The sequence below is a fragment of the Canis lupus genome, chromosome 23 (genome assembly GCF_011100685.1).
Source record: "Canis lupus familiaris isolate Mischka breed German Shepherd chromosome 23, alternate assembly UU_Cfam_GSD_1.0, whole genome shotgun sequence".
NCBI classification, from domain to species: Eukaryota; Metazoa; Chordata; class Mammalia; order Carnivora; family Canidae; genus Canis; species Canis lupus.
This window is the reverse complement of record NC_049244.1, coordinates 17,090,346-17,117,290: the sequence shown is the minus strand read 5'-3', so window position 1 is coordinate 17,117,290 and position 26,945 is coordinate 17,090,346. Positions and strand designations below refer to the sequence as shown.

Below are 26,945 nucleotides of genomic sequence, written 5' to 3'. Positions count from 1 at the left end.
ATTAGTTTCCCTAACAATTTCTGCATCTAGTGCCCTCATACTGGGGACACAGCAACATCTCTCACATCTTTAATACAGGAATTATTCTTCCTTCCTTAAAGTATTGACCTGATAAATAGTCTATCGGACATCCCTTGAAGAGTCCATGATGGCTATCTTCAAAACAAATTAAAGAATGTCATTTCCTAATACCATTTCAGGCATAATTATTCTGCTACTAACCATTGTTCTACTCTGTTCAAGCTCAAGAAGAAAACAGTCCAGGACAACCCTAGGTCTTTTGTAGAATTCATTAATCTTTCTTTCATTTTTTTTAAGATTTTACTTATGTATTCATGAGAGACACAGAGAAAAAGGCAGAGACATAGACAGAGGAAGAAGCAGATTCCCTACAGGGAGCCTGATATGGGACTCAATCTCAGGACCCAAAGATCACAACCCGCGCCAAAGGCACTCAACCACTGAGCAACCCAGGTGCCCCAAATTCATTAATCTTTCAACAACCTTTGAGTATACTGTCAAGAACTGAACAGGGAACCAATTCCATAACCATGATAAAGTATCATCTAAGCCAGTCTATATGTATAGGCTTATATGTATCATCTAAGCCAGTCTAATAATCCTCCGCCTGAATCAAGTACAAAGGCATAACAGATGCAGTCCCAATCCTGGATTGCTTTACACCAAACCAATGTATTTGGCAGCCAGTGTCCAATACTTAAATAACATAATATTAAATAACCCCCTTCAAGTGATCAAATCATAAGACCATCACTTAGCTATTTTTAGCAACTGATTCATCATGGAGGACCCACCAGGATATTATTCTACTTAAAGTCAGTTATTGCACTGGACCAAGTCAGAGTTTTATTTCGGTCAAGGCATTAAATTATTAATACTTCTCCTATTTTCCAGAATAGGAGTGATTTTTTTCCCATCTCACTGGGGCAGAATTCAGATATCTCAATCAAGTCCCAAAGAAAGTAAAGGTAGAGTAAAGGTTCTTTACAGGCCTCTTTTCAGCGGATGCTTGGGAGAGAGAGCCTGGGCCTCCAGGTAAGGGTAGAAGGCAAGACCCACCATGACACAATGTTGGGAGCCACCTTCATATTAGGCAACTGCATGACCAGCTCTCACTTCAAGCGGCCCAAATGAATAGAAAATTCAGCCTTGACTGCATCTACCTCTAGTCAATGGCTCACTGAAAACCCCTGATGTTTGTGAGACAGAATCTAGAGGCCTTGCTAATCCTTCTCTACAGTCCCAACATTGCATCTGTGTTAAGACAAGAAGAGCCATGGAGAGAACATTTGATTTGTACCTCAGAAGAAATATCATCATAGGGCCATGCCTGGGGGTTACACATTCATCCTTTCCCAAGGCAAGGCTGGGGCAGCCCATTTAATTAGTCCTGTATCAACCACAAAAATGTGCCATGAGGATGTTGGTCATTGATTTACCCAACGTCTGTTTCATAAGGACGCTGGCAATAAACTCCTTCTGAGTATCCAAATTTAAAGTAAGAATAATAAGAAAAGGGTAGCCGGGTGGCTCAGCGGTTTAGTGCCGCCTTTAGCCCAGGGTGTGATCCTGGAGACCTGGGATCGAGTCCCACATCCGGCTCCCTGCATGGAGCCTGCTTCTCCCTCTGCCTGTGTCCCTGCCTCTCTTTCTCTCTCTGTCTCTCATTAATAAATAAATATTTTTAAAAAGAATAATAAGAAAAACAGTATAACATGGGTGTTTTCCCATTTTACTTTATCTATCATAATATTTGGCTAAATGCAGTACTTAACCAGAGTGATTTAAATGAGACTTGACTGCAATGCCTAGTCATTTGCCTCCTTCTAAATGATATTTACTCTATTTTATCCTTTAAGTATGTTGTGTTCAATCTCATAAACTGCTTCAAACCATATGCTAGAAATAAGACATACAAGATATGCCATTCTTGGGTAAATTGTTGGTCTTTTCTGGGGTGATCTTACCTGCAGATGAGTCTATTTTTCACCAAGGCTGTAAAGATCTCCTGAAATAGTTTATGCTGGGGATGTTTGCTGAAGTTTCTCTCATTCTTGTAGTTTATACTGAGATGGAAAAAACAGAAAAGCATTTTGTAATAGAAATTATTTAGGCTGCCTCAAAGTTCCCAATGCAGGCAGAGAACACTTGTATTCATGCAGCTATTGAAAGATTCTCCGGATTTAACATAAAACTAAAGGCACATATCAACTGTTAAAAGAAGAACTAGAAAATCAATTATAAAGTTAATAATAAAGATTACAATCGAGCATATATACTTCATTTCACCATCTTATTCCTCATAAACGCTTCATAGCTGAACTTGTTCAGACGGGGGAAAGGGGGATAGAAAGAGAAAGAATGATGAGAGCACATTATCTAGATACCGTGCATGAGGCAGTAAACAATTCCCTCTTCTTTTATCGACCCACAAACCCACCAACTGCTGTAACTATTAACACCAGTGCTAATTGTATGTATTTCCTTGTAGGTAATATGGATTTATTAAACACAAGCTAAACCCCTTCAACTGTGAACATTTCTGTGGTTGCTGATTGTTTGCATGTTATGTGTGTGTGTGTGTGTGTGTGTGTGTGTGTGTATGTGTGAGAGAGTATGTGTGTGTATGTGTGAGAGAGTATGTGTGTGTATGTGTTTAACAAAGTCTGGAGGTATCCCATCTTTAGCTTCTTTCTTCTGATATTATAGCTAATTAAAGAGGTTATAAATACTGTAAAACATTCCACTTTAAAATTGGGAGAAGATAAGAGATAAATGCACAAAATGGTGCATTATATTTATCATTATAAAATATATGATGTACTATTTTTGTGCATATTAAAAAGACCAATTTTAAGACCAGGTCAAATAAGCTAGAATTACATGAACATATCACCTCAAAGGCAAGTTCTATGACCTTATATTGTCATTTGTATTGTGCTGCTTTTGCAATCTTTCAGATGTCACTGGACAGCACATCCCTACCCCTTCCAGCTGAGGGCTGTAATGCAATCTTAGTACATGGACACTAGTAGACTGAATAGGTAAGAATTTTTAAAGAATTTAGTGTTCCTCACTAAATATACACCATGTCACATCATGTGACTTTTGTGGACTATCAAATTCATTGTCATAAAATGACAGGAAGACAAAATCTAGGCCAAATAAACAAACGATCATCCTAGAATATTCATCTTGATATTTCACGCCATTCATTATTTACATGGTACTTAGTACCAAATGACGTCAGTCAGTACATGGTAAACCTGAGAGAACGTTCCTGGAAGGGGAGTGGCCCACAAGAATGTGCCACTTCTAGGAGGTCTAAATGGCGACAGGAGAGATGAACCTGAATTGAGGGTTTCCATGTGAAAGGTGAGGTGCAATCCCTTCAACTGAAAACCTCAGTTGCTTTGTCAACCACAATCCTTAGCCACCATATCTGTTTAGTGCAAATGCTTCTTTTAGGCCTCCTCACGGCTGGCAAGGTATGAGCAGACCAAAACATTAAGACAAAGCCTGGAATCAGCCAGGTCAATAACCTGGAACCACTTCCTCATGGAACAAGTGCCAAAGGTATCTCAGCAAGGTGTCCTGAAATCCCCAGGTCGGTTCCACCTGCAGCCATCAAGCTGTATTTACACACTATTTCGGGAATGATTTAAACACTAGCTATAAGTATTAAGTTAAGAATCCCCATGGTAAATTTTGAAACAAATTTAAATTTTAGTTACTGTGACCAACCAAGTTTTGGGCTAATTAGAATAGGTTGCTGAGGGCAAAGGAGATACCAGATTCTTACCTAAAATTTTCAAGTTCAACAGCTTCTGTGGACTCATGCCACTGACCTCGGGTTCTATGTCCACCCACCTTGATGACATGCTCGGACTTCGTCATGCTATTTTGGGCACTATCGAAGTTAATGGCTGGAAGCTATAGAAATAGAAGCATAAAACCCCTGAGGATAACAATTCAACACAGGATAAGACAAGTAACAAAATGGGGGGAGGGAGGTAGTTGGAGGCCAGATAAAGAAAATGAGGTGTTTTTGTTTCCCAAACCAATTAATTAACATGATAGCCAAACCAAATATAGTTTTCTAAGATTTAAACATTTTTGACTTAAACATTTATTCTCTCTACCTTATGCTGCTTTACTTTTCTTCATAGCTTGCAACACCATCTGCCATATCTTACAGTTATTCATGTATTTTCAGTCTCCCTTGATTATAATGGCAGCTCAATATGAGAAGTACTTTGAACATAGTCTGGTCTAGGCCTTAGGAGTTTTTGAAGCTTCTTCGGTGATTCAAATGTGCCATCAGAATGGAGAGATTCCAGGTTCAGCTAGAACTCTCTGGTACAGCGTGAAACCCCAAACTGATAATAAGTCATCATTCATTCTTCAACATTTGTAAATCATACACACTGCTTGCCAGGTGTTAGAGATATAAAGGTAAAGAAGATTCTATCCCTTTTAATCAGTCTGAACATCCTGACTAGTCAACCATATTTATAAAAGTCATGAACTCACCACAAGAAAAGTAAAAATTTGCTTAAAAAAAAAGAAAAAAATTGCTTAAATTAACCGTAACAACTCGAGTATGTCTTCCATTTACAATATGAACTGGTAATTATCTATACAATAAATTATAAGTTATCAGTATTAAAACAGTTTAACTTACCAATATCTACCTATAATTGGGATAACCCTGAGAATTATTTTTTGTACCATGGTAAACTGAGTATAGTGCAAATACCCTATTGTTTCCAAAGTACAAATGAAGGTTATTCTATAATTAGTGAAACTATTACAGATAAGGTAAGTAAAACATAATATAAAAAAATAAAGGATCCACTTTTTTAAATTATATTTATAATTATTAAATGAAGCTACTATATGTTATACATATATTATTCCACAAAAACATGTGACACAAATTCACATAAAGACCTCATTCATCATTGCCTTATCCAAAAAAAGTATATTTGACTTCCCTTTAGGCAATCAGCTTATAGAAAGACACATTATAATAAAGACATTGTTTTATGGCTAGCAAAAAAAAAAAAAATCCTTCATCATATGCCAGCTACAGTTGAATTCTCAAAACATTAATAATAAATCTTTCATCCTGTTAAACTATCTTTCTATCTCAGAATAGTGGGCCAATCAATCCAAACACCACAAGACAAAGGGCCATGAGCACTTAAGAGAGTAAGGCTTCCTGGCTAAGAGAATAAACTCTAGGCCAGGTGCCTTGATTTAAAACTACCAGTACGTAGCTACATGATCTTGGAAACGTTACTGATCTCCCTGTGCATTAGTTTCCACATCATCAAAATGGAAATAATAATAATAATAATAATAATAATAATAATAATAATTGGAGGCAGAGTTATTATGAAAACTAAATGAGTTAGTATTTATAAAGCACTTGCTATGTGCCTGGCATAGTGTCCAAGTGCTTTATACTCTTAATCCTCATGATTATTCCCATTGTACAGATAAACTTGCTAACCAAATAAAATGTGTCCTTACAAATTAGATAACTCCTGAATATAACCTAAATTATATTGACCATGAAGTCACAGCAATGAGCAAATGTTCCTATGTTACACAAGAAACACACTAGGTAGCAAACAGAAAGTGGATTTTCCAGGTCCAAGGTATTTCAAACCCCCTGCCATTACCACAACCCCCAGAATATTGATCACAAGAGGGAAGGTAGCCAGCACAGAGAAAATAGCTCATTCCACTTAGGGAAAATGGGTAGAAAACTGTCAGTTTGTGGCCATTCCCTCTGTCGGGAGAATAAGCAGCCAGAATTGGGAATCAACTCATGGAAACTCAGTAGAAAGATGGACTTGACAGCTATAATTGCAAAGACCACGAACTTAATAGTAGGAACCTTGAAGCAACCAGCCCTCTTCAGAGTCCAAAACCCAGAGCCTTTTCCCTTGTCTCCTCAATTCCTCAGGTTCTCTGTATTCTTCATCATCTACTGTAGAAGGAGGTCCAATAAAATCTGTGTGACATGGCTCTCCACCTGGTATTGTCACAATCAAGGTATCCACATGAGCCACCCCTTACAGATTTCTTCACATTAAGCCATTAGTTCTTTTAAAGTATACTACACTGACAGATTATTCTTGTCAACCCAACTTCTGAGACTTTGGACGTAATAAATATACCATAACACAAATTGACATAGATAATTTTAAGGTATGTCCTGTCCTTTCCCACAACTGATGGACTTAAAGGCACTTGGATTTGAAAACCTCTTCAAAAGGCACAAAACCCAACCATCATTCATCCTCATGACCACCATCACTGTAGATGATACTTACATGGTGATCACCATATGGCAGGCACTATTCTAAGTGCTTTGTGAGTATTAAATATATTTAATCCTCATAACAACTCTATGAGATAAATACTATTTTATAAATGAGAAAACTAAGGTACAGAGGAGCTAAGTGACTTGCCCCACGGTCACATAGTGCAAGGGGCAGAGCTTGTATTCAAATCTAGACAACCTGCCTCCCTCTCCAACATTCTCAGTCCTCTACCAGCTATGTATGTATCTCTAGTGATGAGAAACACTATCCTGAGTCAGCCCTCTTGCTTTTCACAGAGTTCCCGTCTTGCCCAAGGTTTTCTTCATACAGAGATGAAAATCTGTCTTGTCTCCCTGTGTTCTGATACTGTCTTCCAGTCCAGCATCATTTCTTTGCATAATATTTGAAAGGACTAAATTGTTTCTTTAAACATGTAGGGTGGCTAGTTCTGAGGGAATCCCCAGACTCCATGTGGTGAGGACAAACAACCCTGTGGAGAGGCCTCCCACCTACAAACAGCACCCACTTGCCAGTCCCCAGTCAGTGTGAGAGGATCACAGCACCTAGCAGCAACCCATCAGAGACCTGGACTGGAACTATCCAGGCAAACTGAATTCATGACCCACAACATGGGTGAGAGACAGTAAATGATCATTGTTGCATTAAACCACTAAGTTTTAGAATGATTTGCTATGCAGTATTTGATAATAGATCCAACACAGACTAAAATAAGAATCCACAAGTCCATATAATATAAATAAATAAATGAATAAGCAAAATAGGTCAGGTAAATATAAAACTGTGCCCCAAGTTCTGGCTGCATTTAATTGGTCACTTGTCCCAGAAACCACTGTAGTGTTTGACCACTCCATGCCTGGGCATGTGCTGCAGACTGTGACTCCTGATCACATTTCAGGGCTCAGCTCAAACAGCCTCCTGGTAAGCACCTGCCCCAGCCTTCCCAGCAGAGCTGTTCACTCCCTCCCTAGTGCCATTACTAGAATGAACTCTCCTATAGCATTTACCATACTGGTACAATGTCTAGTTTACATATCAGCCTCTTCCCTTTGAATATGGCCACCCTAAGGACAGCATTACATCTGTCTATCTTTGTGTTTTTAGCACCTGCACAGAGCCTTGCACACATTACATACTCAAATGCAAAACAGTCAAGTGAACGTTTACTTTATCCCCTGTCTCTTTGCTAAACTGATTCATTCTTCACCACCTCTAGATGAGTTCATCTATTCCACACTTTTGTTGTAAACACTTGAGAACAGGCTGCGAGAGGAGTGAACAGGGTTTATTGTGGTAAACAGTAAAGGAAAGATAGGGTGGGCCATGGAACTGGGATGCCAAGAATATTTCAGAGTATTCCAGACAGACTTTTATGGGCTCAAAGACAGAGGACAGCTATCTGTGCTCTAGAAAATGAGAGGTGCCTGAGCAGCTTGAATAGAATGAGTGGAAAGTAAAGAGACTACAGATTGAAGTAAAGGACTTTCCTAAAAATGTGATTGTGTCACCTCTGACTGGAAGTGTCAACATTCCCTACTGCTTATGGGACCAAATACAAAATGTGTAGATGGGCTTTCAGGCACTGCACAACCTCATCTAGCTCTAGGTACCACTACTTCCAAAAGAAACGTCTGGTCACCATTTTACTCAAATGCTTGTTATTTTCTTTAGATACCTGATTATTTTACTCACTTCACTGATATGCCTTTCCACCAATTCCACTGATGGAAAACTAGCCTATTTTTCAAGAACCATTCCCTTCCTGTGATTTGAGCTAGGAGAGGCCTCCTTATGCCTGTCAAAATCCATATACCCACCATCTGTACCATTCCTTCAGGAATCATGTCTTGCCTTGTCATATGTGATGACTGTCTTTCCTATGCCTTATCTCTCAGAACACAGGAACTGTGCCCTATGACTTTTCTTTCCACAGTATTTATCAAAATCACCTGTATCTCAAGGTATATAATGGGTCTTTACTGAATTCATTTGTTCTTTCTTCTACCTTTTTTAGTTATTGCAAACCAATTTCTCAGTTCCTTGGTTTTGAATGTAAAGGAAAAGAAAGCTGAATTCCAGCTTTCAGTAGATTTCTTCAAGATTTGTGGAAAGTTCTGGTGAAATCTCCAACTAACTTTGTTACTTCACTCTGCTTCAACAAGCTGGAGCAATTCCTTTCCTAGAATTGTCTTTATTTAGGTTATGATTATTCTAACCCTGCTTCCTCAGTGTGTCTGTCCCCAGTTCTGTCCCACTGTGGGACTGTCCCACAGAACATCAAGCTCTAATGTGGTTAAACAAGGCACACAGAGATACACAGAGCAGTCCAGGCAAAAAACGAAAGTAGAACATTGGAACACAAGGAAGGAACAGGGAAGTGGCTTGGCACATTAGAGATTCAGATAAAAGACTTTCAGGTCTTTGCAATTCTCTGCCTAAATTGCAAAGTAAATTTCCTCTGCAACTGATTAATTGGCCATTTTGGTCCATTTGCAAATAACAGGCCAGGTCTTGTTAGATCGGAAATTTAGATGACTGAGCCTTACTCCCAAATTTCTCTTTGCAAATTGACTGCTAAAAATCTCAGATCCAAATGTGTGAGTCACTTTTCATATTTCAATGAGAATCTCTGTGTGCCTCCCTCTACTTTGTCTCAAACCCTTGTTCTTCTTTCTTTTTTGGGCCTGGTTTTAATTTATGATAAACTGTCTTACTTTGTGTATCTTTGTAAAACCCTCCTTACATTCTTTCTAGAACAAGCAAGATATAAATAAATGCTTGATTTATCCTTTCCAATATCTTTCTTCTCCACACTATTTTACTGAAAGGAGAATAGGGTGTTCAGAATAACATGTATTATTTCAAAACTAAGGATGCATTAAGGTTTGATCAACAGAATTAGGAATGAATTTTGTGAACCTCGGGACCTTCATATCATTGAGGGCATTTTCATTTTTTTCTTAGAACCACCTACTTTCTGAATAATTCAAGCATTACAAATATGCATTTTTGTACATGTGGAAGACCTTATAAAAAGCTAATCCATGTGAACTTGTCAGACAACAGACTGCAAATTCTAAAAGTGGTTAAAGGAGGAACTATTAAATTCACTTTAGTTAACCTGGCTAGATTTTAATAAGAAAGTGGTGTTGATAGGAGACACAATAGATCTAGTCAGAGTGAGCTTTAAAGTTGGAAAATTAGGGGATCCCTGGGTGGCTCAGCGGTTCAGTGCCTGCCTTTGGCCCAGGAATGATCCTGGAGACCTGGGATTGAGTTCTATGTCAGGCTCCCAGCATGGAGCCTGCTTCTCCCTCTGCCTGTGTCTCTGCCTCTCTCTCTTTCTCTATGTCTATCATGAATAAATAAATAAAATCTTTTTTAAAAAAGTTGGAAAATTAAATGAAAAAATAACCATTAGTGGAATGCCTGGGTGGCTCAGTCAGTTGACTGTCTGATTCTTCATTTCAGCTCAGGTCATGATCTCAGGGTCATGAGACTGAGCCCTGCATCAGGCTCTCCACTCAGCACAGAGTCTGCTTGGGATTTTCTCTCTCCCTCTCCCTCTGCCTGCTCCCCCATTCCACCTCATGCTTCTGCGCTCTCTCTCTCTCTCACTCTCTCTCTCTCTAATAAATTAACTAATTAATTGATTAATTAATTAATTAATTTAAACCACACCATTGGTGTTTCTTTTACTCTGGCCATGAAGTTATACATGCTCATGATGTAACCCAATTATTTTAAGCCATAATTCAATTTGACAAAAACTGACCAAGAGCTTATCAAATGGAGGATACAATAAAACAGAGGCAAAGTCAAAGTTGCTGGGAAATATATATTCTCATCTGGAAGTAAGACATGTAGACAAATGTTTCCAAAACAAGGAAGAACATAGTGCTACAACTGTGAAAGAAAGTGCTTTGGGAAGAGAAAGCTCACTTCCAGAATGCAAAATGAATGCTTTTTTGCAGATGTGGTGTCACTAGTTTTGGGTCTTACAACTCGATTAGATTTTATAGGAAAGAAATTTAGGAGAAGGGCAAATTCGGGAGAAGGGAATAGTCAAGGGAAAAAGTAGAAGACTTTGACATCGTGGTTACATCTTAGAATGTACAGTGAAAGGGAATAGGAACTACAATCAAAACCATATGCTGAGTTACCTTGCTCACCATCCAAGAAAGAAGGAATGTGATTTGGAGTAATTGTCCATGAAGGATTATGGGCAGCAATCGGGGAGATTCTTTTAGCAGGGTAGGGATAGACAAAGAGCAGTAGTGACTGCTGACAGATGGGAAGAAATTGCTCCTGAGGGCCATCGTATGAATAGCAGAGAAGAAGGACTGATAGGTGAAAAGATATTTTATGACTATGTTTACTCCAAATCAGGGATCCAAATGTCTTTTGAACTGTAATTTAATTTCCCAAGTCATTTAAAAGGTATCTCAGTGGCTAGGCACATAGATTGCATAGATTGCAAAGATGTAGAGTTTGGGTTCAGATCTGTAGTCCAACCACCAGCTTGCTGTATGGTCTTGATAAAGTCACTGAACTCTCTATGCCTCAGTTTCCTAACTTATAAAAGTGGGAGATGTGGTTAACTAAACAGAGAGATGCAGCAGACACATAGTAAACATTCCCTAAACATGAACTATATTATTTGGCCTTTATGTGCCATCAAATCATTAGAAGGTCATCCTTGACTATAAATAAATAGATTAGATTAAGATATTATTGTACTCTGCTAGTTTGATGGATATATCAAAATCCATCAAGATTCCCACTACACAAGCTCTTCAACAAATTTACTTGAACAAGTATAAAATAGTAGACTTTGGTGCCAGGTCACTGCAGTTCAAGAACCATCCCTACCAACTAATGGTGCTCAGTGTCTACTCAGCTGTTCCCCAAATCTTCACCGATGGCCTCTAATCTCATGATTCTCCAAAGTCTAACAAAAGTAAAACCAAAAAGAAAAATTTGAAGATAAATTCAAGTAGAGGTATCATTCTCTCTCTATGTAATAAAAAGATAAAAATGCTATCATAAAAATAGCCAAGGGGAACCTGAGTGGCTCAGTGGTTGAGTGTCTGCCTTTGGCTCAGGTCATGACCTGGGGGGTCCTAGGATTAAGTCCTGCATCAGGCTCCCCACGGAGAGCCTGCTTATCCCTATGACTATGTCTCTGACTCTCTCTATGTATCTCTCATGAATAAGTAAATAAAATCTTTAAAAGTAAATAAATGAATAAAAATAAAAATAGCCAAATTCATTCCTTTCCCCTCTTTTCAGTGAGACAAAATGTGCAGCAAGCATCAGAGGCGTACTGTAGGAACGGGGCAGCATGAAGAGGGGTGGAGGGGAGTAGAAAGGACACTCAATAATCAGTGTTTGGGAAAAAATCAAATTCCCTAAAGCTCCAAAGAGTCAAATACAGGCATTCAATAGTACAGTATGCTGTTTCTAGACTGAAGGGCTTTGGTAATTAGGACACATGGCAATAAACAGAAAATAAAGTAGATTCCAGGACTGAAAGGAGAATGAAAAGGCTGTAGATGCTGAGTCTTGGCAGAACCTGAACCAGGTATGAAGGAAACAGCCAGATGAAGAAAGACAAAAAATATTTAAGAACTAAGAAAAGCAGATATACTATTGTTCATAAAAATGTTAAATTGGGGGCACCTGGGTGGCTCAGTAGGTTAAGCATCTGCCTTCAGCTCAGATCATGGTCTTGGGGTCCTGGGGTTGAGCCCCATGTTAGGCTCCCTGGTCAGTGAGGAGTCTGCTCACGTCTCTGTCTCTGCCTCTTCCCCCTAGCTTGTTCTCTCTCTCTCTCTCTCTCTCTCTCTCTCTGACACACACAAATAAATAAAATCTTTTTAAAAAAATGTTATATCAATCCTTTTGGAAACATGTGAGTTCTCTTTTATTAATGCATACATAGTCTTTGAAAACACTACCTGTTGTTTGCTTGACTGGACGTTCAAAAGGCAACGAAGTCTTTTAAGATCTGAGTAGTCCCTAGGAGAAAGAAGAACACAGTGTGAACCAACTGAAGACTCCAGGTGAACTAGTCATCCCCACTGATGGGCATTGCCTCTCCAAGGCCTATCTTATAGACGGAAGTGTATACACACTAAGCATTTCCTTTAGAACTCTAGAAAAGATCAAACATTTCAGTAAACACCATAACCCAGAACAGCCATTGTCAAGGGTCTACTCTATTTCCTAAGAAGCCATTAATTCTGGTTGCCTACCACTGTCTGAGTTAATAATTAGCAAAGACTCAATAATGGGTTACCTGGTGGTGATTCCTTGTTTTTTATCAGTTGATTTTTCTGTGGTCTTCACCTTTTTGTCTTGATCAGGCATTGTAAAATATCAATGCCCCAGAATTAACATTGCATGCCTTTCAAAATAAACCAGAGGGGGAAAACTTTAGTTGGGTTTGTGCTCCAAAATATCCTCATGCAAGTCACTTTATAATACTTATTTAAATATGCAAAAAATAACATTCATTTATAATACAACAATAAAAATATTACTATGGGTAGCACTTAGGGGCGTCTGGGTAACTTGGTTGGTTGAGCGTCTGACTCTTGGTTTTTGGCTCAGGTCATGATCTCAGAGTCTTGGGATCAAGCACCACATCAGGCTCCGTGCTCAGTGGGTAGTCTGATAGAGATTCTCTCTCTCCTTTTCCTTCTGCCCCTTCCTCACTTTCTATAATAAATAAATAAATATTTTAAAAATACATAAGTAGCATTTATTATTTATCACTCAAAGGCCTTCAGATACATTTGGGACATAGTTTATAGGTATAGAAAAGCCCATGAGCCTCTGTTTTCTGAGTCATCCTTGATTTCAAATATTCTGACCCATTGTTCCAACAAATACACTATTCTGTTTGTCAGGAAAAGTGCCCCCATTGAGGGTTTCCCTAAAACATGTAACTGTAAGCAAGTACCGTAAGTCCAACTAATGCTTTTATGTCACCTTGCTTGTCTTCTCGACAAGTATCCTTAACTGTATGCTGCTAATTCAAGAGGTTCCTCCCTTATAATGGGTCATCTACCTAAAAGCCCAGAGGAAGCCCCACCCAGCTGCAAATAAGCATTACAGTATCAAAGGTAACGCACAAAACTTCACTGGATTTCCAGAATTCCTAAAGCTTTCACACTGCCACCTGAATCCCCAGGTGGGCCAAGTGTAGTGACAAGCTCTTCAGCAAGAATTGGGTCCATCTTGCACAGCCCCTGCACTCATTCAGCCTGTCAAGAGCAAGCCAACAGGCCCCCAAATGGAGTCACTTACACTGAGCCCCAGGCCACCAAACTTCAATACATTTTTAGCACTCTCAGATATGAAAACTTAAACTAGCCAATCAGGAATCATCAGATCAGCATTAGTTAAATAATCTGCCTGATATACCCATGTTGTTACCCTTTAAAAAAAAGTAACCTTGCAATACCCAATCTATTTTTTGACTAGTATAATTTCCTCATTCCTGCTTCCTTTCTGCCTATAAGGCTCCTCAGAGTTCCTGTCTATCTGCTAGAATGGATGTCGTCCAATTCATGAATCACTGAATAAAGTCAGTAAGATCTTTAAAATTTACTCGGTTGAAGTTTGTTTTTAAACATTCTGGACAGTGAGGATGGCCAGCCTGGGAATACAACCCAACTGGCATTTCAGTCTTCTGGATAAACTTGGTAGTCATCATGGTCACCCTTCCCAGGATAAATTTTAATACTATTTCCCACTCCTATGCAAAAGATAAGAGATAAGGCAGATTACTTAACCAATGAATGGAAAACAATTTACTTGTTTGCCCTTTTTAATCCATTTCTGATTCAATTGTTTTAATTTCCAGAATAGAAACAAGCAAACAAAAAATTGAAGATACCCATGCTTTCAGTCACATAGCAAATACAAAATTAAATATGCTATTGGCTTAATTTGATTAGATGTAAAATTTTCCAACTGTGCTTTAATGCCACAGCTTGACTTCAGAATTATTTTCAGGCATGAAAAAGCATGTTATTGTCTTATAATTGCATGCCTCAATGTATTGTGAAATCGAAGGTCAAATCCAAGTGTTTCAGAGATATTTAAAGGCAAAAGGAATGTGCCAATGGGTGTTTCACTGCAACAGAATGGAGCGAAACTTTATTTTGTAAAATGTACAAAGACAGTTTATCTAAGGATTTAAAAAATAATTGTTCCAATACAGCTTTCATATTTATGACAAAAAGCTGAGCTGGAATTACGAGTTGGGGACTAGGCTCTCTTCACAGATGCACACTCCAAAAAGCATAATAATGATATTTTAGGATTGTGCTTAGGACATAACACCATGGATTCATACAATGAAGAAATATTTACTGAACATTTACTATATCCAATCGCAGATTGAGAACTGCCAAAGGTAAAACAGGCTATCACACACATATAATTCCACCACAAGCAAATAAAAACCCACTTAATGACTTCAAACTATGGTTTGTGATGTATTCAGATAAAGATTGAATTTCACATTCATTTTTCTGTAAAAGAAAGAAGGAAGGAAGGGAAGGAGGGAAGACGAGAGGGTAGAAGAAAGGAAGCATGGATGACGATCTGCAAATAATTTTAAAAGCAAAAGATCTAAGTGCTTTTTATATTTGGATATTAAAATACTCCAAAAGTTCTAAAATAAATGGAAATCCAATCAAAATTAATAGAATCTGATTTTACTTTTCCTTCAAGGACTGAGGGGAAAATGCCAGATACACACATTGGCCTGCTGGCTTCCATTTCCTGTGCAAACCAGAGCTACATACTGTGTCAGAAGTAGGAAATGAAAGCCACAAGCCACAAGGATTAGCACAGGAAAATGTGTGGAAAAGCTCGGACATAGGCTTCTTCTGCCAGAAGGAGAGCACATCTACCCAGATCATACCTGCTAAACACCCTGTCTTATTCCCTTGTTTAATCTCCATAATTTGATTGACCTGGTGTGTGAACAGGAAATAATCATCTAATAGTTTTATCAGTTTAAGATGAATGTCTACTCTGTGAGCTGGAAGAGTGAGAACAGATAACTCTCTGGAAATGTTTCACTTAATTAAACAGTAAACAAATCCACCGGAATCAGTAGAAACAGATAATTGCCTTCAGATAATAAACAAAATCATTTCCACTTGATGGTTGTTAAAATGGAAATTATTCGGAAGAAAACTTTGAGAAGTTGGGAATGCTCTGAAATATTCCACCTAATCCCATTTTAAATTAACAAAAACAATCACAGTTATACCAGTGGTTATAATCCAAAACTAGGGATGAGGGGAAAGCAGCTCACATCTTAAGTGAAGTTGCCCAGAGGCCAATAACTTACTGAGAAAGTATCCTCCAGAGAAGTCAAGCAAGGGTGCTACCAAGAGGTTTCAGAGGGCAGCCTCAGTGTGATTCCAAGAGGAGCTCTGGAGTATCGATTATGCCTCAGGACTGTCTAAACCTGAGGGAAGAGAGCAGTCTTGCATCTTTCTGGAGCCTTCAGTAATTGGGTAAGGGTCCCTGAGGGAGGTCATAATTCCCCAGACACTCCTGTCTGGGGGTAGAGGGACTCTAGGAGCTTATGAGGAGTCCTCCAAAAAAAGAGACTCAGGAACTGGCTATAAGAAGCAAAGAAATATTGAAGGCAACACCCAACACACAAATAGTCCTAAAGGATGAGAGAGACTGGGGTAGGATACCGATGTCATCCACTGTGATCACCAACCCCAGTGGAAGAGCTGTGGACAATGACGGTACAAGCATCTTGCTCGGGATACACACTGAGCACAGTCTCAAATTTCCCACCTTTGCATGACCTCTCCATGACTTTCATTTCTCTGATACTTCTACCCTCTCCCTCTTGCTCAGGAACATGGCAACTCCATGTTCCTTCCTGTCTGTAAGCCTGGACACTTGCCACTTGCTGTTGCTCTCTCATCCTCAGGCTTGCTCCTTCGTGTCATTCAGGTTGTCCCTGCTTTGGTGCAAGCTCCTCTGATGAACCACAGACTCATCTGTACCACATCACCCTGTTTCATCTCCTGAAACTCACCAACATCAGAAATCTTCTTGCCCATTTTTTGTTTCCTTCCACTAGATCGTAAGGCTCATGTGAGCAGAGACTGTACCTGTTTTACACGCAAATATATCCCCCATGCACCAAACAGGGCATGGCATGGTACAAGCACAGTACAAAACCTCAAAAAAAATATTTGTGTCATAATCTACAAGGATTGGCTAAGGTAGCTTTACCAAAGTTCATGAATTATTTTCTTTTTAACAATTATTTTAGGATATTAGGATTAGAGCCAACTTTAACACTCCAAACCTGGTGCTCTTCCTCAGTGCCCTGGGGCAGCTTGTACTCCCCACTTTGCAAAACTGTGCACAAAATATTGCAATTGCATGATTACCCCCATGAGACCAGGAATTGGACCTCCCTATTCACCAGACACAAGGAAGGCAAACAACAGATATTAACTCTATAAAAAAAAAATTAATGGATCAATGGATAAAAGGACTATTTAAAAAAACAAACCTGTGTCATTACTCCTTTAATTCAAAAATCTTTCTTAGAGCTTCCTCACAAATCAAATCAACTGATGAACATTTGTAATGCTACAATATTCTTGAATGTATTCAGGAATTATCTCAATTATTCAGTCTTTAGGAGGTAAATTAGAGTTCATTATAAAATAATATTCATGAACAGTGCTTTTCAAACCACCTATGAAGTCTCTTGTAAATTTGTAATCTATCATGGACTGATACTTTTCTTCCATATCCTGTTTGGCAAGATAAATCCACTGATCATGTACGTGGATATCACAGCAATGTTGAATTGCTGTAAAGATCTCTAATCACTCTCAATTTTGTACTTATTTCCTCATGGGCCAGTAACATAGCTGTCTGAAGACCACCCAAATATCCCAAAACTGAAGTCTCTCCTTTCAAATAGTAATATTGTTCTCACAGTAACGCTAGATGATTCTGTGGGAACTATTTCCTCAAGTGCAGTGTCTGAGGACTGAGTAGTTGTGAATTCCAGGACAACCAGGAGAGGGCAAGAGTGAGCCCAGGAGAAAGAGAACCATGGCTAAGTCAGGGCTGAACATGAGCTTCCCATTTAAAACCAGGGCAGTCCCACTTCCCTGGGGTTCTGTGTACAGTTTCATTGGAGAAAAGGGTTCTGTTGCTAAAAACAAAAATAAAACAAAACAAAACAAACACCACTCATTTTTCTAACATATATTTTGCAGATGAGATGAGGCCAAAGAGATTATAATACTAGCTACATAAACACTTGTGTTCAGGTGGATTTCCCTTTGATTTTAAGTGTGAAAGCTGAAATTTAGTATTTTTTTCTTTACAAAAAGAGAGAGGGTGAAGTGAAATATTATATATAAAAATCCTAGTGCATATTACTTTAAGAACAGAAACTTTCAATATCTTTCCTCTGCATATTTCAGTCATGGGACCCAAAAACTACCTCAGAGGGAAGAGAAAGGATCTTTCCATGCCTTACGGGATAGCCAAATGGGTTCAGTCTGGGTCAGGGTTACAGCCCTGGTCAAGTACAGACATGATCACAGTACTGACTCATTGCTGAATTTTTTTTAATACACTTAAAAAAGACTCTCAAAAGTAATTCCTATCTCCTATTGCCGTTTGAATGTGGGTTAATGCTAAAAGAAGTCTCCAGAGACACACACCTCATTTGCTCATGATCTCTTGGTAATTTCAGGGTAAACACCTATGACAGAGAAAGAAATCCATGCTATGGTAAAATTACCTAATTGTCTGTAACTAATCTAAATTGTACAATATAAACCCACTAACTAAGTAACATGGTGAGTATTTGTGATATGGTTTTCAGACTCTAAAAAAAATTATTTTTTTATTCTACAGTTGCCTTAAACCATTCAGAAGATCCTTAAATGCCTTCATCTTTACTGAAGATAAAACAAAAAGTCATTAGATTCCTGATGGAAAATAGCTCCAAATCCCAGTAATACCTTTTTTTCTCATTAGTCACTTAGGTCACATCTTTGTAAATACCACATTTTATTTACTAAATTTACTAATAGTAAAGAAAAACAGCACTTAGAAAGCAGTATTAGTAAGAGAGCTTAACATGACTCCAGTTAATTACCACTTTTGGCTACATCAGGTTTATTATTTTGAAAAAGCACTAAAATAAACTGTTATAAAGCTTACCACAAAAGGAAGTTCTAACTTCCTTGTACCAACAAAAGAGAGTCCTTATTTCCTTTGATGAATGACAGTTAACCTCCATATTAGATTACAAGCTACAGATCTGTCTGTGCTCAAGTACACATTAAAGAAACTGAGAGGACTTTCAGCTCCATAACTAGCTGGCAAAGCAAAATGAAAAATCATATCCCTACATCCTTTACAGTAGATTTTTTCCCCTCAATATTCCTTTAAAAATGGTTCTTTGAAAACAAAGTAGCTAAAATTAGATATAATTTACATAGAGAATTAAAACCAGAAACCAGACAACTATGTTAAAATGCATTAGTTAGGAGTTAATTTCTTAATCTTGATAATTGTGCCATGGTCATGAAAGATGCTAGCACTAGGGAAGGAGAGCTGAGTGAAGGGTAGATGCAAACCCACCATACTACTTTTGCAGCTTTTATAGAAGTCCCAAAGTATTTCAGAATAATCAAAATGCATTGGCCATTTGAACAGTTTATTTAATTAAAGTTCTATGAGAGGGGCGCCTGGGTGGTTAAGAGTCTGCCTTCATTCAACTCGGTCGTGGTCCCGGAGTCCTGGGATCAAGCCCTCATCGGGCTCCCTGCTCAACAGGGAGATCGCTTCTTCCTCTCCCTCTGCCCCTAACCTCACTTATGCAATCTCTCTTTCTCAAAGAAATAAAATCTTTCTTAAAAAATAAAGTGCTGTGAGAATAGAGAAAGTGTTTCCTCTTTACAAAGAACTGCACTTAATCTAGCAGAGATAGAAAGCTTGGTCTTTTCAAACTAGTTGTGTTTTAGAAAACTATAACCCTTGCACAGAAAATGTCAAGTTAGATTGGTCAAATGACTGGAAAATAAAACACACACATGCACACACACACACACATTTTGAAAGTAAAGTGATCAAAAAGTCAAGGAACTCCCTATAAGAAACAACTTGCTTATACCTGTACCTGTTACAACCTCAAAAAGGGAGTCGACTTATCTAAACCGTAGAGTTGATTTTATCCCTTATGTTACATTGTGATTGTTCTTTAATGGGAAATAGTTGTGGAGCTAGCAGAACAGAAACATCTGTTATATGAAAAAAAACCCTTAGAGAACATCTGGTGGGAGGGTTTCTAACACCTTGCAGGCCTAGGAACTGAGTGTAAGTGAGTGACAGGCATAGCAGGACTGACAGATTAAAGTCAGGACTTCCGTCAAACCTGTAAAGGCATATCCTTCCTAAAGGGATTCAAACTCATATTAAAACTGAAGCAAAACAAAACTCCTGCACAGGACAGATAAAACAAATCCACCGGTCATGGGTTGAATATCAGGATTCAGCACCCTTCATTTAACACAAGGGGAAACTGAGGCCCAGAGAGGTACAGGTATCCAAGGCCACACAACACCTTTAAAAGGAGGAAAGCAGAGCCCAGTTCACTTTCAGGGCCTAAATCCTAAATGGCAATCCAGGTAGATGGGAGAACTTGTTGACCTTGGCCCTTAGCCAAGGGCAAAGGGTGATCTAATAACAACGGATGCTTGCACAACTCCACCTCCTGGACCCTGGGGGGCTTGCAAACATCCATTCATTCATCCTAGCTCACTCGTGTGAAATAGGTAGGCGGTGTATCCTAGTATCACCATACAGAGGAAAACAAAGACACAGTTGCTACAGAACCTCCATCGGCAGGAATCTGTCGCCAGCTCAGGGCAAGTATCATCATGGCCTTGCTCCTGAGTCAGGAGACCTGACCCCTTCTTTGTGCAAAGCATTTATATTTTAAACAATTTTCTCTTATATCTAAATAAGCACTTTAAGGTACAAGGAATAAAACATCCCAATTGTACTGTCTCCCACTCATTCCCACAAATATTTATTGACCATCTGCTGTGTGTTAGATACTTTTTTAAGAGTTTGCCCTCATTTTCCACTAGGCAGCACTGACCCAAGTTGGACAGCCGGTGCTGCTCCAGAATCAACTAGAATATGTGGCAACAGATACCATTATAATTTTCTTCTTTCAAGCTTTATTCCCATTGAAACTTATACCTTTTTTGGTGAAGGGAAATATCTGCAGATATGAACAGAGTTTCTATAGATCCCCTCAACTGCCACTGCATAATGGTTATTTGTGATATGCCTGTGCTCACGGCTTGTCTGGCTGCTGACCCAAACCTACTCAAGACCTATTTTGTCATGTACCTGTGTTAAGACAAATGAAATCAGAGACCCATATATTAAACAGGGAGATTGAAAAGGAAAAAAAAAAAAGGTCCAGATGATATGAGGGGAAAATTTATATTAACTAGTCAATGAAAGTAACTTAAAAAGCACATCAAATTTCTCTTTTCTTGTTGACCCCAAACACAGCAAGAATATGTGTTTTGTTTTGTTTTGTTTTAATTTACTCATGAGAGACACAGAGAGAGAGGCAGAGACATAGGCAGGGGGAGAAGCAGGCTCCCTGTGGGGAACCTGATGCGGGACTCGATCTGAGGACCCCAGGATCATGATCTGAGCCAAAGGCAGACGCTCAACCACTGAGCCACCCAGGTGCCCTGCAAGAATACATTCTATTCTCTGTTTTTGTGTCAGAGAGGGGACAACAATATTCATTCACTCCTTCAAAAATGAATTATTGATGCCCTCAATAATCCTCAGCACTGAGGATACTGCAATGAATAAGACATGGTCAAATATGTCTTACCCCCAAGGTGAACCCTCATAATAATAAATGAGTCATGGTGGCAATAGGCAAGTATGGATTCAGCCCAAACTGTAGACCTTTTAAGGGTGAAAAAAACACTGAGTAAACACATTGATATTCATAACAATTGGAGGCACTACAAGAAACTATAAGTATTTTTAAGCCATAAAATTAAATTAAATTTCATCTAATAACACTTTGTTTTCAGTGCATTTATTTACTATGCTCTGAATGTGCACAAGACACTATTGGGCACTGCAAAAACAATCTATCCACATCTCAGTGTGTGTTTGTGTTTGCATGTGTGTGTGTGTGAAATCATAAATACATAGGCTAAACAATATGAAACTACTGCTATTGGGCTTTAAGGCAGGAGGGTAGTTTCTCATGTATTAGTCTCTACACGCTAATACAGGGATTAAATAAGAATTCTAGAAATGTCAAAAAGCATAGGCAATTAACTTCCTTATTATATTATTAACCTATATAATTAAAGGAGATTATAAATTGAATGAATGTGGGGGGAAGATCACTGTGAGCTGAAAAGTTATGGAAAGGCTCATGAACTGGGGACATGAAGAAGGTCCAGAAAAATGGGTGGGGTATGTGATGAACTTTCCAGGAGAGTGAATGAATAAGGGGATGGAGGCAAAATACTGGGAGTGGTTTGGGGAGACAGCAAGTAGGTGAGTTGAACTGAAGCTGAGGAATGTGGAGAGAGGTGAATGATGGTGCATGAATGAGAGGCAGCCTCTAATTCTACATCCAACTTCTGAAGCAAAATAGTCGTAAATAATCTCAAAGTACAGCCCTTTGGCATAAACCTCAGAAAAAAAATTGCACTTTTCTCATCCTCACCCCCTTATTCCTACTAAATCCTGACTAGTTTCCTACTATTTCTAATATGTTCCCTATCTATTCACTTCTTTCCACCCTCATTGCCAACACCCTAGTCTCCCTCCTCACTCACCTGACCTACAGCAATCCATTCCTAAATGGTCCCTCAACTTCCATTTACTCTCTCTACCCAACAATATGGAATCCATTCTCCACACAGCAACAAAAGCACCCTTTTTATGGTACAACTCTGACAGATTAAGCCTTTGTGGGCTTCTCATTTCTCTTAGGATAACAATAAAAATCAACGAGGCCTATAACATGTTCCATGGAGATGATGCCTCTGCCGCCCTCCCTAGCCAGTTCCACTAATACCTGGTCCCTGAATCCTTGCTCTAGAGCTGATTCTGCTAGACACCCAGGGATCTCTACTCCTGGACTCAAGAAACTCAACAAACAGATGGGTATGAGAAGGCTTGTCATGTCTCAACTCAAGTGTCCATTCTTTAAGGTAATTTCCACTGCTCCTTTAGGAGGCCACAGCTTCACCAGGCACTGTCTTGTAGCTCTTAATAAAGAGTCAGATTCAGGCAATAATTTAATAAATGTCTGTCTCCTTTAGGTACTGTAAACTAGTCAGGGATAGAGTGACCGCCAGTTTGCTCATCCCTGGCATCCAGAAAAGCATTGCTAAGAATTGAATGAGTAATTGCTGAATGGATGAATGAATGAATGAATGAGTGAATGAATGAAAAAAATCCCAAGTGAAACGTGATTGGGAAGCTCTAAGTATAAATGGAGTATCATTGTTTAAATATGAAGAATAAAGATAGCAGGAGAAAATTATCAACAAATAATAAGTTTGCCTCAGCTGACCAGGATCCAGTTGTTACAAAATGTTGGTCTGACAAAAATCTCATCATAAACACAGCCACAAAGTAAAGGAAGCCACAAGGTTAATAAGATATTCATGCTAAATATGGACTACCTCAAGTATACAGAAACAGGACAATAGTATTTCCTGAAGATGAGCATTCATATTTATCTCAAGTGTAGCATATAGATGCACATCCTATGAATATGTGGTCTCCACTGGTTTAAGAACATGAATTCTTCTGGCTACAACACTAAGATGTATTCCAAAGGAGCACCAATAGTGGACGAGACCTGGTTTCTGTGTGTGCCTGCCACATGACCTCAGAAAGCCCCAGGACCTCTCTATTTACTAGTTTCCTCATTTACCGAAAATAGAAATAATAATATCTCCCATTATAAAGTGGTAGTTGGAACTAAATAAAATAAAGCAAAACCCCTTTAGCACTGTCAATAGCTACAGAAATGTAACTAATTGTTATGATAGCTGTTTATAAATACTGTGACAGGTAATATTACTATTACTTCAATTTGAAGAGCCTGCCATGCTCATTTTATGAATTTTTAAAAGGTTTTATTTATTTATTCATGGGAGACACAGAGAGAGGCAGAGACATAGGCAGAGGGAGGAGAAACAGGCTCCATACAGGAGCCTGACGCAGCACTTGATCCTGGAACTCTGGGAATACGTCCTAAGCTGAAGGCAGATAGATGCTCAACCGCTGAGCCACCCAGGTGTCCCTGCTATGCTCATTTTAAATCAATTGTCTATATTCACTGACTTTGATTCATTGAAAACAAATAGTAGACACAAAGTGAAAAAAAAAAAACAGCTTTATTTTCAAAATGACAAGCAGTCCTGATTTTAATTTTTTTAAATCTAATGTTATTCAAGGTTTACTATCATAAGCACTCTGGTATATTCATTTAATCCTTAAAATGATCTTATGTGGTGGGTAGTGTTGGATCTCCAACTTACTGAAGAAGAAACCGAGGCAATGAGAGGCTAAGTAACTTGGCTAAGATCTTGTATCTAGTAATAGAACAACGATAATAAGAGCAAATGTTTACATGGTGCTTTGCCCATGCCAGTGCCATGCTCAGTGCTTTCCATACTTTAACTCATACAAGTCTCCTAACAAATCTGGAAGGCAGCTACCAGCATTCTCCCCTTTCAAACATGGGCAAACTAAGGTCCATAGAGGTTAAGCACTATGTGTGTAGGCCAAACAGCTGTTAAGTGGCAGGACAGGAATTTAAAGCCAGGAAGATCCTTCCCTGTTAATCTATTGCTATAATAACTCTCACTTATTGGTGGAAATTTTCCAGCTCTCTATTTCTAAGTGAATTTTCTAAATAAATGTTTGCCACATTAATAATCAAATATTACTTCATACACACTTTTCTGAAATTAACAATTCCCTGTCTTTCACAAGTGATACACTAAATACTATATAATTTTTTCCGATGGCCTAGGGTCATGGCTGCTGTGCTTTCTGCATTCAGCTTCTAGCTTTTATTTCAAGTTTCATAGAAGGGTTTTCTAGTCTCTTTTCCAGATGAGCCAGTCGACTGTCATTTTGTCTCTGTGACTTTTTTTTTTAATTTATTATTTATTTTATTATTTTATTATTTTTATTTTATTAAAAATTTATTTTAAAAAAATTTATTGTGAATGTGTATGAGCATGCACAAACATGAGTCAGGGTTGGGAGAGATGGTGCAGAGGGAGAAGCAGACTCCCCACTGAGCAGGGAGCCCAACATAGGGTTCCATGCCAGGATCATGATCTGAGTCAAAGGCAGATGCTTAACCGACCAAGCCCCCAAATGCCTCTCAAAGCCATATTCTTAAGAACGTCATTGTCTACAATTCAATTCTTTGATTGGAGAGGTGGGGAGTAGATCTCCTTTTGGCCAGGTCTGTGTGTACAAAGTACTCAGATGTCAAATCTCACCCCCTTCCCTCCTTACTCTACATAACAAAATACACTCTATTTGAGATTCTCCAAGACCCAGGTTTTGGGTGGAAATGGTCCCAGGAAAATTGGGGCCAGAATTCCATGGGTGCCTAGAACTGTCTGGGTAACATGCAGAGCTGGGTCATGCCTGTAGGCACCAGAGAGATTTCAGTCAGATATTTTAAATGGTATTGACATCTGCTTCCTAGGGAATAGTTTTGATGCTGCCCTAATCAAAGAGACTCGGATTTAAATCCTGCCTTCCCCAGGTGTGGGACCTTGGGCAAGTCATGTCACCCTCTGAGCCTCAGTTTCCATTTGTCACATGGAGAAAATTACTCTGACTCAGAAGGCGTGCTGGGAAGATAGAGAAGTTAGTATGTGGGCATCTGCTTCACAGATGGTCTTAATTCAGCACCACCTGACCCGAGGGACCACCTGAAATCCCCTTAGCTTCATCAAAGCAAAACCCACAGTTACAAATCCCTGGCAGGCAGCCACCGGTCCTGACTTTTAATGGCTGTGAAGCTAGGACCCAGATTAATTAGAATTATCCCTAATGTAGGATTTAATAACCCCCGAGGTGATGTCAAGTCAATGGAGTTGGGTGTATGACCTTTATTTTATCATGACTATTGAAATTTCAGCTGAGATGAGGTTAAGTCTGACCTCTGGATAAGCATGAGTAATTATGAAAAATCAGTGCTTATTTTCAAGGGTTTTTAAAGTCATCACACGTGTCACCCAGATATGAATATGTTTAATGTTCACTTTCCTATGGAAATAGACCAAGTCTTTCAAAAATATTAGATTCATTCCCAAATCCAAGCCACACAATCTGTCCCTCAGCAGAGACTTTTTATTCCCTTACCCTGCTTTAACTGTTAACTTATCTCTCTCGCCCAAGAAATACAAACAGCTACTTTTACAGGTACATACTTCCTATATACCCACCATAGTTCTAAGAAATTTGTCAATATTGATTCATGTAACTAAACAACTCCATTTTACAGGAAACTGAGGTGCAAAAAATTGAAGTAATTTGCCAGAGGTCTCATATCTGGCAGTTGGGGGAGCTCGCACTTGCACCTAGGCAATTTGGCTGGAAAGTCTGTGTCCTACACATCTTGCTCTACTATTCCTGAGAACATAAGTTCTAAAGGAACAGTGACCTTGTTTTGTTCACTGCCAAACGTGCAGGTGCTCAATAAATATTCGTTAATTGTCTGAACGACCTTCTAGCTCCTCTCTTCCTATCTAAGTGCTCAAACTCCGTTCACTCTGACTTTGGCCTCAAAGATGGGCTGGCTCTGAGAGGCAGGAGTAACATTCTGGGCCCTTCTTTCACCTCCTCAGGACTTTACTAGTTGCAGTTCCTTTTGATCTGCCCTATCTGGCATGGTGCCCTAGACTAATATGATTGTCAACAAATACTCATTTAATGAATGAGTGTCTTACCTGTTTGCATGCTGTTGACAATACACAAAAGTTTGTCATCGAGTAGTATAGCATGATCAAGTAGGAGGAGGATGTCCTAGAAATTGCACTTAAATGAATTAAAAGATTGATTTGTATCTTCTGTGGGCCAAACATGGAAATTTCACAATTCTCACCTTTAGTATGTTACTTTTTCTTTTTTGTGAAGACATTTTTAGGGCAGCTTTGGATTTACAACAAATCTGAGAGAAAGGTGCAGAGATTTCTCATATACCTCCTGCTCCCAAACTGCAGAGTCTCCCCTATTAACAGAATCACTCACCAGAATGATATATTTTACACTAAGGATGAGCTGTATTGGTACATCATGATCACCCAAAGTCCAGTTTACCTTAGGGTTGACTCTTGGTGGTATACATTCTATGGGTTTGGACAAATATATAATGAGATGTATCCATCACTATAATATCATATATTTTCACGATCCTAAAAATCCTCTGTT

The 26,945-nt window shown here is 38.8% G+C and overlaps 1 protein-coding gene across 11 annotated transcripts in view; it reads right to left on the bottom strand.

Moving 5' to 3' along the window:
- NEK10 (NIMA related kinase 10) overlaps positions 1–26,945 on the bottom strand; it is a 228,214-nt gene that overhangs the window by 199,097 nt on the left and 2,172 nt on the right. For 7 of the 11 annotated variants that reach the window (XR_005376940.1, XM_038570673.1, XM_038570664.1 and 4 more), the window contains exons 2-5: positions 12,679–12,786; positions 12,338–12,398; positions 3,824–3,954; positions 1,989–2,087 (exon numbers count right to left, since the gene is read on the bottom strand). Coding sequence is in view for 9 of the 11 variants with exons in the window: in XM_038570673.1 (XP_038426601.1) it covers positions 1,989–2,087; positions 3,824–3,954; positions 12,338–12,398; positions 12,679–12,749 (362 nt within the window). In the remaining 2 variants the exon portion in view is untranslated. Of the gene's footprint in view, positions 1–1,988; positions 2,088–3,823; positions 3,955–12,337; positions 12,399–12,678; positions 12,787–12,922; positions 13,077–15,753; positions 15,859–26,945 lie in introns of those variants that run through there. The other 4 variants (XM_038570666.1, XM_038570665.1, XM_038570671.1 and 1 more) reach the window with 4 other exon arrangements.